Source organism: Aythya fuligula, chromosome 1 (genome assembly GCF_009819795.1).
Source record: "Aythya fuligula isolate bAytFul2 chromosome 1, bAytFul2.pri, whole genome shotgun sequence".
Classification (NCBI taxonomy): Eukaryota; Metazoa; Chordata; class Aves; order Anseriformes; family Anatidae; genus Aythya; species Aythya fuligula.
Window position 1 is genome coordinate 144,388,318 of NC_045559.1, and position 12,942 is coordinate 144,401,259.

The 12,942-nt window shown below is 39.9% G+C and overlaps 1 protein-coding gene across 11 annotated transcripts in view; it reads right to left on the reverse strand.

Moving 5' to 3' along the window:
• MCF2L (MCF.2 cell line derived transforming sequence like) overlaps positions 1 to 12,942 on the reverse strand; it is a 147,019-nt gene that overhangs the window by 46,895 nt on the left and 87,182 nt on the right. For all 11 annotated transcript variants that reach the window (XM_032187550.1, XM_032187499.1, XM_032187522.1 and 8 more), the window contains exon 3: positions 8,372 to 8,486. In XM_032187550.1, coding sequence (XP_032043441.1) covers positions 8,372 to 8,486 — 115 coding nt within the window. The remainder of the gene's footprint in view (positions 1 to 8,371; positions 8,487 to 12,942) is intronic.

Here is a 12,942-nt window from a genome sequence, read left to right on the forward strand (position 1 = left end):
CTCCTTAAAATAAATAAATAAATAATCAAACATTTGCTGATTGGAGCACAGTAAGGCTGGCTATATTCCATCATATACGCTGACATCCTTTCTGCTCCAAAAAACTCATGCTGTCGGTGGGGGGAGATGAGGGAATATAGCCAATGTCAGAATAAGAACTGAAGCATCCAGGCATCATCTTCTATCTCCCCTTGTATCACACACACTGATTTCCTTTCCATCAGCCCTTTCGTACATGAACTTAGCAAGTTTTATACCACTAAGGAATCACACATGCTAAAATCAGCATGGCTTAGATGCTTTTCTGCAGGTAAAAGAAATAATCATTAAAAGAAAAAAGTCACTGCTTAGCAGACCCTCTTTTAGGGTGTGAAGTTAACTAGAAAAAGTATTTTTAGGGAAGAACTTTTATTTTCTGAATGGAAAATTCAGTCTAATTTCTTCTGGCCACACCGAATTGCTTTTGTCAGGACTGAAGACAGACCATTTTGAGGACTCATTTAGACTTAACTACAGATGGCTGAAGTAGGCCACGTTATCCTTGAGGGACAATTAAGGATAAATAGGTCAGTAAAGGCAAAAGGGCTCCATGTTGGTTGAGCTTAAGTAAATATAAACAACAGAAAGCCTGAGTGCTCCCAGCTTCAGAACAATCAAGCCTGATCCCATAAAAGCATTTTTACACCAATTCAGAACTACGATATTGGAATTAAACATATTTCCAGCGCACTTCAACTACCACTAATGCCATTGCACGAAGTACTGACACACATTTTCTGGAAGGCTGCATGCTGTGTTTTAGGCAGGTGAGTTTATACTTAAATAGAGTGTTAAATTCTCTGTAGTTGAGATTAGACTTAATGAAAGCTCCAGCGTGAGGTCCAGCATTTTACTAATTAACTTCCTTAATTTTACCTTGTCTCCTTACGAGATGAAATTTACCACTGGATAACATGTGTCATGCAACTGGGATTTAAAGAATCCCTTCAACAGGGATGAACCTTAAAACAAGTTTAATATATTCACAAGGTGGACATCAGAACAACCATAAGTTGCCCCAAACCCAGGAAAAATTCAGACCAAGTAACCCATTGAGCTTTGACCTAATGTTGTCAAACAACGTATCTGACACAAAAGCTCCCGACCACACCACTTCACCTCAGGATTCAACACTCTTGTTTTAAATATAAACCTTTACATTTCTTTTCTGCTTACAGGAACATATGGCATTTACAACTGCTTGGCAGCTGTGCTCGGAGAGGAAGGGCACGCACAGCATGACAGATTTTGCTGGAAGCCCTGGGATGTTCTCATTGACGAATCTGAGGGGCTGCCAAGGTAACAGCAGGATACAGGTTCCACATCTTTAGCCTGGATTGTAATCTGACAAAGAGGAGAGCGTGGAAATGAAACACAGCTGACACAAATAGACACTGGAGCTGCAGAACTGTTGCTCAGTGTGTCAGTGTGAACTGACAGGGTGTCTGGTTTTTGGCACTTCTTACCCATTATGTGGTGACATTCGTCCCCGGCACTCCATAAAATAGAAGTAGTTAACTCTTAGCTAGCAGTGGGCTGCTTATTTAGGCTGTAGATAAATGAGGTAACTTGTGTGGTTACTCTTCCCCATTGGTTCTTCAGAAGGTTGGCCTGGCCCTGAAGGCTCTTCAGGCCCAAAGACAGCATTACCCTAATGCAGGTGCCCCAGCTCTCAGGGAACAGCAGTGAAACCATGCTGACAAGACTGGCCAGACCCAAGCCTGCTCCACACACAAGCTCTGTGTGTACCAAGGTTTGTTAGCTCCAGCAACATCCACACCATGCTGTGCCGTGGTCACCCAGTCCCTAGCTAAATCATGGGATCATTAGGGTTGGAAGAGCCCTCCAAGATCATCGGGTCCAACCACCCCCCTACCACCAATGTCACCACCAAACCATGTCCCCAAGCACCAGGCCCAACCTCTCCTTGCACACCCCCAGGGACGGTGACTCCACCACCTCCCTGGGCAACCCGTCCCAGTGCCTGACTGCTCTTTCTGAGCAGAAATGGCTCCTCATTGCCAGCCTGAACCTCCCCTGGTGCAACTTGAGGCCATTCCCTCTGGTCCTATCACTGGTTACCTGTGAGAAGAGGCTGACCCCCAGCTGCCCACAGCTTCCTTTCAGGCAGTTGTGGAGAGCAATGAGGTCTCCCCTGAGCCTCCTCTTCTCCAGACCAAACACCCCCAGTTCCCTGACGCTTTGCAGTGCCCATACTAATGAAGTCTTCTTGGACGCGAACCCCCTGGGAGGCTTAGTGAAGATGTTTCCTTTTAGTTTTTTGGCAACCCGATGTTAATCCCAAATGACAGAGAGCTGGTGCACTCTGTAAGGAAGGGTCTGGAGCTCGCCAGGCCGTAACAACAGAACTTTATAACTCCCAGACGCCAACACTTTGTGAAGTTATCTTGTTCCGTTTCGTAACTTGGCCAGGCTCGCTCCCTAATTTCACACACCAGGCGGTACCACGAACAATAGCATTTCTTAGAACACCACACTGTGTTCGGGCCTTTGTAAGCCATCGGGATCTTAAAGACGAGGACATTCTCCTGGGCAGGAAACCGATGGGGACAGCTTTCAAAACAGGAAATAGCAGAACATGACAATTTAACCTGAGATATGCTTCGGATCATGCAGCGGGACAGAAGGGCATTACAAACAGAGGCTGTACAAGGCTCTGTCTGAATACAAGCACAAAAGGCCTGTGTATTGTATTTAATAAGCAGCGTGGGACTAAAATTGGCCATGACAACTCAAAATTTTCTAATCTATACCATTTCTCTTGAAGGGAACTCTGTATTTAAGACAGTGTTACACATTTAAAATATTAATTTTTTAATCTCTTGTGACCACAAAAATTTTAGCTTGCTTTTTTTTTGTTGTTGTTGTTCAAGGATGAATCTATAAGAGCAATGAAGAAAAATATTAAAGCTATATCCTTTTAGTTTCCCATACAGCATATTGTTATTGGATTGCAGAAGAAACTGCTAATTAGCCAGAAACAAAGCCATATGTTTGAAAAATACTGTCTTTTTTTTTTTTTTTTTTTTTTTTTTTTAAACCACTGCAATTATCTACTAATTTCTTTTGGACCAAATTCTCATGTCACACCCCACATTTTGTAAACTCATTTTCCAAGAACACATACATGCTGGTAAGTTAATAAAACATGTTAAGTTTCAGCTGTGATTGATAGAAATAAACACATATAACACTTGCCTTCAGTGTACATCATAGATCTTAGATGTCCATTTACTAGGATAAATAGAAAAGGTGAAAAAATACTTTCAAAACAAAGAAAAAATGAGAAAAGCGTACTGAACACCCTGAAATAACTTCTTAAGGGTACATGAGGCAGTTGCTTTAGGAGTCTATTTCAACCTTGAATGGAATATTCTTCCTCCACCCTCTGTATATGGGATATAAAAGGCACACCTCACAGGTGCCTCTCCCACTTCGCAGTAGCAATGTGACTTCTGTGTATGGAAGTCTTCAGATTTTTATTCAACTCTGTGGTGAAACAACCTTGTCTTCCTACCCAGCTCAGCAGCATTCCCCAAGGACTCACCCAGTGAAGTGACAGGAGGCATTCTTCTCTGCAAGCTCTAAAGAGTATCAGACTGGCTACACAGACATCACGAAGTGCCCTCAAACACAGGCAAAACTTGGCTCACTGTTCTCTGCTGAAAGCCAATTGACTCTAAAGATCATCTCTCTTACAGACACGTATCTACAGATATGAATTTATTCAGAAACTGTATTGTTAAAACCTAATAATTCCTGAAGATCAGTACTTATATCAAAAGTATTTGTAGTAATTTATCATTGTAGTTAAAGTACTCTTCCCGTAAGGCATTGCCCTAAGTATGTTACATACTGTCATGGATTCCCCTTCTTTCATCTTGGGTGCTACATGTGTAAAACAATAACAAAAATCACTGGAACTAAGCAAAGAAAAAAAAAATCACTCAGGAAGAGAGTCCCCAGCTTTTCAATACAAAATATTTTGTACTTCAATAATAGTACTAAACCCACCAGCTGCTAAAAGGAAGAACCTGTTTCAGAAGTATTAGATATATACCTTTACAATGTACATCTCAGAGTGAAACATAGTAGGATTGGCTATACTCTTCCACTGTCTATAGTTCTTATCCTTAATCCATCATTTTTTCCTGATACAGCAACGATCTTTAAGTACACACGGTACATGACTGTTGTCACACAGAATGTCAACAATCTTGTACTGAATATTTTGATATTATTACAAGCCATACACGAGGTACTGTACCTTATCTAGATGTCTAGCTGAACATGTTTTCCTTGCAGTGTTAGCAATCTGAAGGAGATGGTTCTGCTTTTTGTTTAATAATATACAATTGCACCAGGGTTAATGGTATATCTTATATTGAAATTAGATATTCCCTTTCCACTGTCTCCTTGCTTAACTTCCTCAACTTATCAGACTTCCACATCTGAGCACACGCTGATAGCTCTGCTGTTTGCATTATTCTACTCCCCGGTCATCTAAGCTGGTAACATGCAACTTATAATAGTTCAATTTCTGAATGCAAGGTGACCCATGAGATATTTAACTCTTCATTGTAGCAGTTCACTGTGAAAGAGACAAGTTTATACAGGAAAAGCTTGTTAAACTCAGTGTTCAGATAGTATAGAATAATAATTCAATGAGGAGGGACAAGGTCAAGTTTACACCTATGCAATCAGAGGGAATAGTAACTACATGTTCAGAGGTTTTGGTTTTTCTCTTTTGACAGGAAGTCCTAAGCTACACTTATTAAGGCTTTTATTAATACTCCTTTCACTTGGAAACAAATCTTGAAAATCTGATGCCACTGCTAGAAATCACCATACTGGTAAATATTTTATTAGGCAAAAAATCTTCTGCAGAACACAGAAAGGTCCTTTCTTATGTGGCTCGTAGCAGTTTCTCGTTGTCATTCCCATGAAATATTATTTCCCCTAACACATGACTGCAGGCAGTCAGACAATAAGCTTTGAGTTATTGCTGCCAACCCCTCGCTGTGATCGGGAATCTTGTGCAGGGCCAAGTGGCACAAACAGCCTAGCATGTTTTCCAAGGAACTGTTGTGGCTCCAGACGTGTCTGTGCTCTACAGGGCTTTTCTGTGAAAAAGTTCTTCTTCCCCTCAGTCAGAACAACCAAAAGACAAAGTTGTGTATTTCATAAGCTAAATGATACTGATCAGGAGAGGATTCCATGCATAAAAGCTGTGGGCTGCATTTTTTACCCTTCCTGTAAATTTGTATATCTTAGACCTTTTAAATAAACTTACAAAACAAATAAACTATTAACTATCTGCCTCCACTTCCCTCAAAAGCAAGTTCCCAGTCTTTAAAATTTTAGCCATTGAAAACTAAGATAACAACAAAAATCCTGCCTTGTGACAACTTTAACAACACTAGAAATATCAGCAATTCAAAGTTCACAATACTGCCCATCTTTGAGGTTTATGCAGTCGATAGCTTATTGTTGGCAGAAGATGTTTTACGGGGGAGTGTATGCTGACATCTGGTTAGCAGCATTTCTGCAGTTTGTTGTTCCTACACACCTACCCAAGGGCTTATAAACAAAGCTTAACACAGTAAGCTTGTAACACCATTAGAGAAGATGTCAGGGATGGCCAAAGCCCTTTGAGATCACAGCAGTTCTCAGGCACTAAAAAGGTCCCAGTTTTATCAGCATTTTAACAGTGGTGTTAACATTTCAGCTTAAAACTTGTAACAAAAGTTATAAAAATCCAAGAACATAAAATATGGGTATAGTAATAAAAGTTAGTATCTTTCTTTTTATATCTACCTAGCTATTTTCCTTAGTTTACAGGGGATGGCAACCTGAAAAATTAGAAATAAAAGAAAGAAATAACAAAAACATCCTACAAGAACAGCCAAACTTAAGAAGTGGCTGCTGCTGGCTGGCTATGCATACAATAATTATTGGAAGGTATGGGAAAATGAACAAAAAATCTCCAGAAATTCTGCTCCCAGAGTTTTAATTAGTCAAAACGTGCTCCCACCAAGCTGATGCACTGGGACGCCTTCAGTGTTCCTCCCTACGCCAGATGCTGTTTGCTCCGCTCAGAATTTCTCACACAAATCCCACTCTGTGAAGAAGTTCAGTGGGCCACAATAAGGCGCCTTGCCAAAGGAGGACTTTCATAAGGAGGAGCAGATGTGAATTTAGCACATAATTATTTGTAATAACAGTATTCAAGGAAGATACTATCAGGGGAGGCTTAGCACCCCACAGCTTAAAGAGCACAAGGATAAACAAATAAAATAAAGCTGACTGTTGGCTTCACAGCTCCTCTCCTGCTTACCTACGTGTTACTAAGTTCAACTAGGTCAGCACCTCATGGTACTGTGCTGCATATAACCAGTGTTCCCTGAAAGGGAATAGGTCCTACAAAATAATTAGGAGGAAAGACCTTTACAAGAAGACCATTTGTTCACTGTATATGCATGAAAAGAAATAAAGCATGTGTGTGCATGAGGGAAATCGGCCATGATTAGTTTCAGACACGAATTCAGCACGGCCCATGCTGAGTTGCACTGAACATTGTCAGAGGAAAGAATGAGAAAAACAGCTTGAGACCAACATTTAATCGGTGTTAGATAACTTGCGTTTCTAAGGGTATTTAATCTGGGAAAGCCACAAAGCCCAATTTGGGAAAGACATAACAGATCTCACTTCATACAATAGTTCAGGCTTGAAGGGATCTCAGGAGGTTTCCAGTCCTACCTCCTGCTCAAAGCAGGGCCAACCCAAATTTGGATCAGGTTACTCAGGGCTTTGGACGGTCAGGTCTTGAAAACTTTCAAGAATGAAGACTCCATGATATCCTTTGGCATCCTGTCTCAATGCTACATCACTCTCCCAGTAACAAATAGATGAACCAGTCTTTCCCCACCTAGTAGCCCCCTATCAAGACTGTGACTACCCAACTTGGGCACAAGGCTGCTGGGAGAAGACTGTGGAAAGTCTTGCTAAAGTTGAGACATGCACAGCCTCCCCTCATTTACACACCCAGTAATTTCACCACGGAAATAGGTTGATCAAGTGCAATTTACCATTGTTTAATCCATGCTGGCTACTTTCCAGCACTTTCAGCTTTCTTGTGCACATAAATGTGTTTGAAGAGGACTCACTCCATAACTTCCTGACAGACTAAAGTGAGGTCAGCTAGCCTGTAGTGCTTCAGATCATTATTCTTGTCCTTTCTGAAGATGAATATATTTGCTTTTCTCCGGTCATCACAGTCTGCCTCTGATCTCAAAAATCTTTTGAAGGTGATAAAAAGCTGCCTCACCACTCTAGATATAGCTCAGCTTATCCCAAATACTAGTTTGGGGTCAACATTTTTCAAGAGATCCTTGAGATCATCACCTCTTGCTAGTCACTCTCAAACTCAGATCCTGTCTCTAAGCACAAAGGCCTGGACAGGCTGTCAGAGAAGACTGATGAGCTCTTTGCTTCAAGTGTCTCAGCCTCTCATCTGTGTTGGCTGCCACTAAAATACCCAGCCCATTCAGCAAAAGCTCACGTTCTCCTTCTTCATTCCTTTACTGCTAACGCAGCAGATTTTTTTCTGGGGGGTGCTGTGACTTTCCTGAAGCCACCCCGTGTGTTCAGGCAATGCTTCTGTATTTCACTTTTGTAGCCTGCCACTGCTTTCACCTCCTGCGCGCTGTCTTTGTACTGCAGCTCAAAGTCACAAGTTCCCCGCTCAGCCAGGTCAGTCTCCCAGTATGTCTACTCATTTTCCAAGCTGTACCATTCTTGTGCTTGGATGGTGCTGTCCTCAAAAACTTGCCAGCTTTCCTCAGCAGATTTACTCTTCAGAATTACACTCCATTAAATCTCACCTGAATAAGTCAGTCTGTTCTCTTGAATTCTGGCATCTGTATTCTACTCTGCTACATGCATTCCGTTAGCATATCCTGCCAAAATTGTATATTTCCAATTAAAACACACAACACCACACTCTAAAATCCAGCAGTGCAGAAATACGAAACAAGAGGAAAATTTCTGTTACAGAATCTATATCCATACCTACCAGAAAGTAATTTCTTCTTTCATGCTCTAGATGAACGATATACTGCTATTTATACTTTTATCAACTACTGCATTAGGTGGTTCTCACTAATCAAGACTTTTATTGACGCTGCATCACCTGCTACATTCACATTTTCTTTAATTAAATACAAGCTGGACCTTTACACCATGATATATATTTCTGAACGTAGGAAATCCTTTATTGGATAAGAGTATTTTCTCTTGGCTGGGTGCTCACCTTGGGATGCTGGTGAGGTAGGTCAGGACATTCTGGAACTCCTTCTCTGGGATCTCACTGAAAGCTGGGTAGTCTGGAAAGGTGATAACAGGGCATCCATCTCCCCCTCTTCCACCTACAAAAGAAACAAGAAGCAGGCACATTTACATAAACGTCCTGTTAACTAGACTGCAATTTCCCAGTAATTAAACGATTGTACTTTTTCTTCTTTTGATGCAGTGCTCATCAGCATGGACACTACTTATTCGGAACAGTCCAATCTCTTCTTCAGAGTTTATAGAGTTCTATAGGAAGAAATTTATTACGCATTAATTTTTTCCTGTACATGTTAAGTGTCTTGTGTGAACACAATTTGGACACCAGATGGCAGTGCATCTTTCATTTGATAAATGCCGACTGCAAGTAAATACACCCCATTTGGAGAAAAAAACCTGTAGTAATTTAGGAAAAAAAATAATCAGAACTAAGCAGGCAAATCTCCATATTGAACCAAACTCAACCTCCTTACCAGTTTGAGCTCATTCCTACAACCCTCCCCTCAGCTAGGGGAGCTAGCTCTCTACCATATCTATTTTTAGGTACAATTATGCATTATTTTCAGCTTTCCCTGGTTACTCACTTTGTTCCACTTAGCTTCTATAAATAGGCCATATGAAACAAAAGAAAAAGAACAATACACTTGCAGGACATGGCCTAAAAGAAGAACCACAGACCACGACTTTCAGGAAGTTCCCAGACCACCACCAATTGTCAAGGGCAAACGTGGAGCCGTCCAGCCTTGACACAGCCTACTATTTTTCAGTTCCTATTACACTCATTGGCGGTTATCATGGGTGGGGATGACTCCATCCTGCCTGTAAATACACTGTTGTGCTCTGCTTACATTACTCCAATATTTTCCTGACGGGACACTTAAGCACACCTATACCTCCCACTGCTGCTCCAGTGCTTTTCCTTCGTGCTGCAGGGCTTAGAGCCAGGTGCTCTGAACTGCTCTGCATAATAAATTCCACCTAATTCCAGCTTTAACATCGCTGGCCTAGAGAAGTCGCTTTCTATATTGCGACTTGAAGTACATGATATTGCAACTTGAAGTACACGGCCACAAATGAAAGACCTGCTGCTCTAGTAAAGCCCTTGCTCCTTGCAAATGAGCATTTGTCACAGCAAGCTACATAAAGATCACAGAAAACACAGCCAAGTAAAAATCCTACATGTAAGTAGTGTTCGTATGAAATACTAATATAGTAGAAGAGTTTTTGGTTTTTTAACATGTCCTTTTTTTCAGAGTGAACTTAAGGCAGCAAGGAATGTTTATTTTTTCCCTTCATTCAGAACCATTTATCCTTGTTTCACCTCTGCAAAAGCATCATTACCCAGTTCAGTCCTAAATTAGCTGTGTAAAATGTGATTTTCTTCCCTTCTCCTGAAACTAAACCAAGCCACAGAATTTTGTGGTGAGTAGATAAAAGGGAAAGTGGAGTTTGGAAAGCCAGGTGTTTTTTTTTTTTTTTTTTTTTTAAGAAGAGCGGGAAAGCAAGAGAGTGACAAAAATATCTAACTTGACCTCTCTCATACTTTCTGAAATATGTTTTTAAGGCAAAAAATTAAATATCTTATTAAGGCCAATTAACATAATAGTCTTTCAAGATTCCAAACCCAGTTACAAAAAAGACAAGGAAACTCACCTGAACTCCATGAGTGCTACAGGTCATGACAATAATTCAATTTGTAGAGTCGTTTAGAATCATTTCTAAAATGAGCAACTGTAATTTTCACAAAATGTAAAAATCATAATCCAGAAAATAGTATTTCTTTATTTTATTTTAAAGAAATACAGGTCTGTTGGGAGAGTGACTGCATCTACTTAGCTCACAGTCATGACAGCTGCAAAATCATCTCTCCCTGCAATTCACCCTCCTGAAATGTCCACCACAACTGTGGACCAGGCTGAGCTTCTTTGCTGGCCAAGTTCAATTCACCATGGCGCACACAACCCTACTCTCCTATTGCTAGGCGTAAGCAGGGATGCATTGACTTGTTCAGCTGAAGTGTAATAGTTTTACATTTCTTAAGACAACCAAATATATCTTTGGGAGCATATTCAATCTAATCTTAGGTGGGTTTTGTTGTTTTCTAGAAGTTTTTTTCAGAAAGGATATTATAGCCCCTTCTTTTTGAAGATACGTGCATATTCGCACGCACGCACACAAATGCTGTCATGACTATGCAAGGGAAAACGTTGAAAAAAGTCTGTTATTTCTTTTTGAGGTATTCATCAAATGCCACTTGAGTGCCAGCTTTTGTTTTTGGTTAAATTGCAAAGAGCAGAAGAGAACACACCGCTCCTTAAGCACCTGCAGTCAGCCCTCACTCATTTTGTCTGAAATGGTTTCCAAGAATTACTTGAGACTGGTCTCATTACATGTGTAGCTGTAAGGAACCACCTCCAAATGAGAGGATCATTATTTTTCAGCCTAAAAATGGAAACAGCATAGCAGTGAAGAGCACTGAAATGTATATCTGCAATTAAGCAAAAACCAAATACCACTTTACATGAAGTAGATCCACTTCCACCCTATTTCCGTGAGCCTTCATTAAAGCGGTACTTTGTTATTAACTCATTTACAACTGACTTGGCAAGCCTATTCAACTGAAGCTTCCAAAACAAATTTGGTATCAAAGAAAACAAATTACCCATGTAAACCAAAAGTTTTTCGGTGGATAAACCCCTACAATTCCAGTAAACTTCCAGTGAGGTGGGGCTGTCTTCTCAGTAGAAGACTGGCCTTGGTCTACAGCCAGTTATTACATCAGTGACAGCCCTGCATTTTTGGGGAAAATAAGCATTTTGAAAACATGTTGAATTGCATTAGCTATACAAGTTAGGTAGCAAAACGACTTAATTTGGCTTATGAAATAGCACACAGGGTTCCTAACTTTTGTGTACAATTTTTTAAACAATAGCACTGACCATTAAAATCACGTGGATTCAGAGCATCAAGAACCCATGGATACTAAAGGAGTGGAAAAGAGGTCCTTTGAAACTAGCAAACCTAGGTAATTTAGCATTTATTCTCTATATTTTGCTGCATCTAACTTTTCCTACCACAGTTAGGAAAAAAAGAACATCATAAAAAAGAAAATTGCAAGTTGGTAAGGTGATAAAGAACTGCCAAGCCAAGGAAATTTTAACACTTTTGCACAAATTCTAATCAAGAGGCATACAATGGACTCGTTATCCAAAACCACTCTTAAGTGGCAAACAATTACTGCTACTCTTTTCAGTTTAAAATCGCATTGAAAGTTACAAAAATTATGAAATTGGCACAGCTGCTAGAAAACGTGTGCATAGAGAAAACGAAAATTCCCCACAACCCAATAAAAGACATGCTCTTTCCCCTAGTAGGGCTGGCAAAATCAGGGAGCAGCAAAGTAGAATGCTCAGACTTTCAGGAAACAAAAGCAGATTATTTTGTGGTGTTCCCCTAGTTATCCTGCTCCAGTTTGCAAATGAAAAGGTGCTCTCAAAAGCACTCTACCCAATCCCACAAGAAGGAAGCAGTGTAGGTGGATATAATTATATGATGACAGGTTTAGGTTAGAGGACCTGTATTTTAGCTCCGTCATGCAAATGAAATGGCACTCAGATTAAAAGATATGGTTTTTATATTGATCAATATGGGCACACGAGTCTCAAGAGTTGAGCAATTTGACAACGATGATGATCAACAACTTCAGTTCAAAAGATCCAGCTTGTGTAAAAGTAATCTTGTTTGCACTGACGTCAAAAGTTAGATACTTGTGTGAATGAGAGACAGCCTTAATACATTTTTTATTTTTATTTTTTACTGCTGTTGTGGTTCAGATACTATGTTTATGTTTCTGAAAAGGAATTTATCTTTTCTCCTTGAGGAATATACTCAATTGGAGTACTCAAAGTATCTGAAATTAAGAGTAGACTTCAATTAAGTAGTGGATAAAAGCTTCATTGCATATCCTTTGTTAAGGTAAAAAAAAAAAAAGAATTGAGGTATTTATTAAAAAAGTATTATTTCCTTGAAATGACAGAAATTTTACATTACTTCACAAGCTGCATTTTGCTCAGGCTGATCAGTAGTAAGTATACTGGGCTAGAAATCAGTTTTTTTTTTTTTCTTTCTTTTTTAGTTTCTACAGACAGAAAGTTCACTGTACTAAATATAAAACCACAGTTCAGTCAACACCTGAGTGAGACAAACCACTACTGTTTCTTGCCTCTTCCACTGTCAGTACAGGACACTTACAATAAATGTGTTATATGGGTAACAAAACTGAAATTTCAAAAATAAATGCTGCAATGTGTATAGCACAGAATCCACTTAGAAATTCTCAGAGTTTACAGACTCAGGACCCATAGATACAACAAAGAGAACAGTTTAACCAGTAAGATATTTCCAGGTCACTTCCATACAAGAGAGCAAGGACATTGCTGATGAATTCCAAGTTATAGAGAGCAAGGAGAAGCAAATCATTTACAAAGATAATTTAAGGGCCAAAGATTAAGCATTTCTAAAAGCTAGAACCAATGC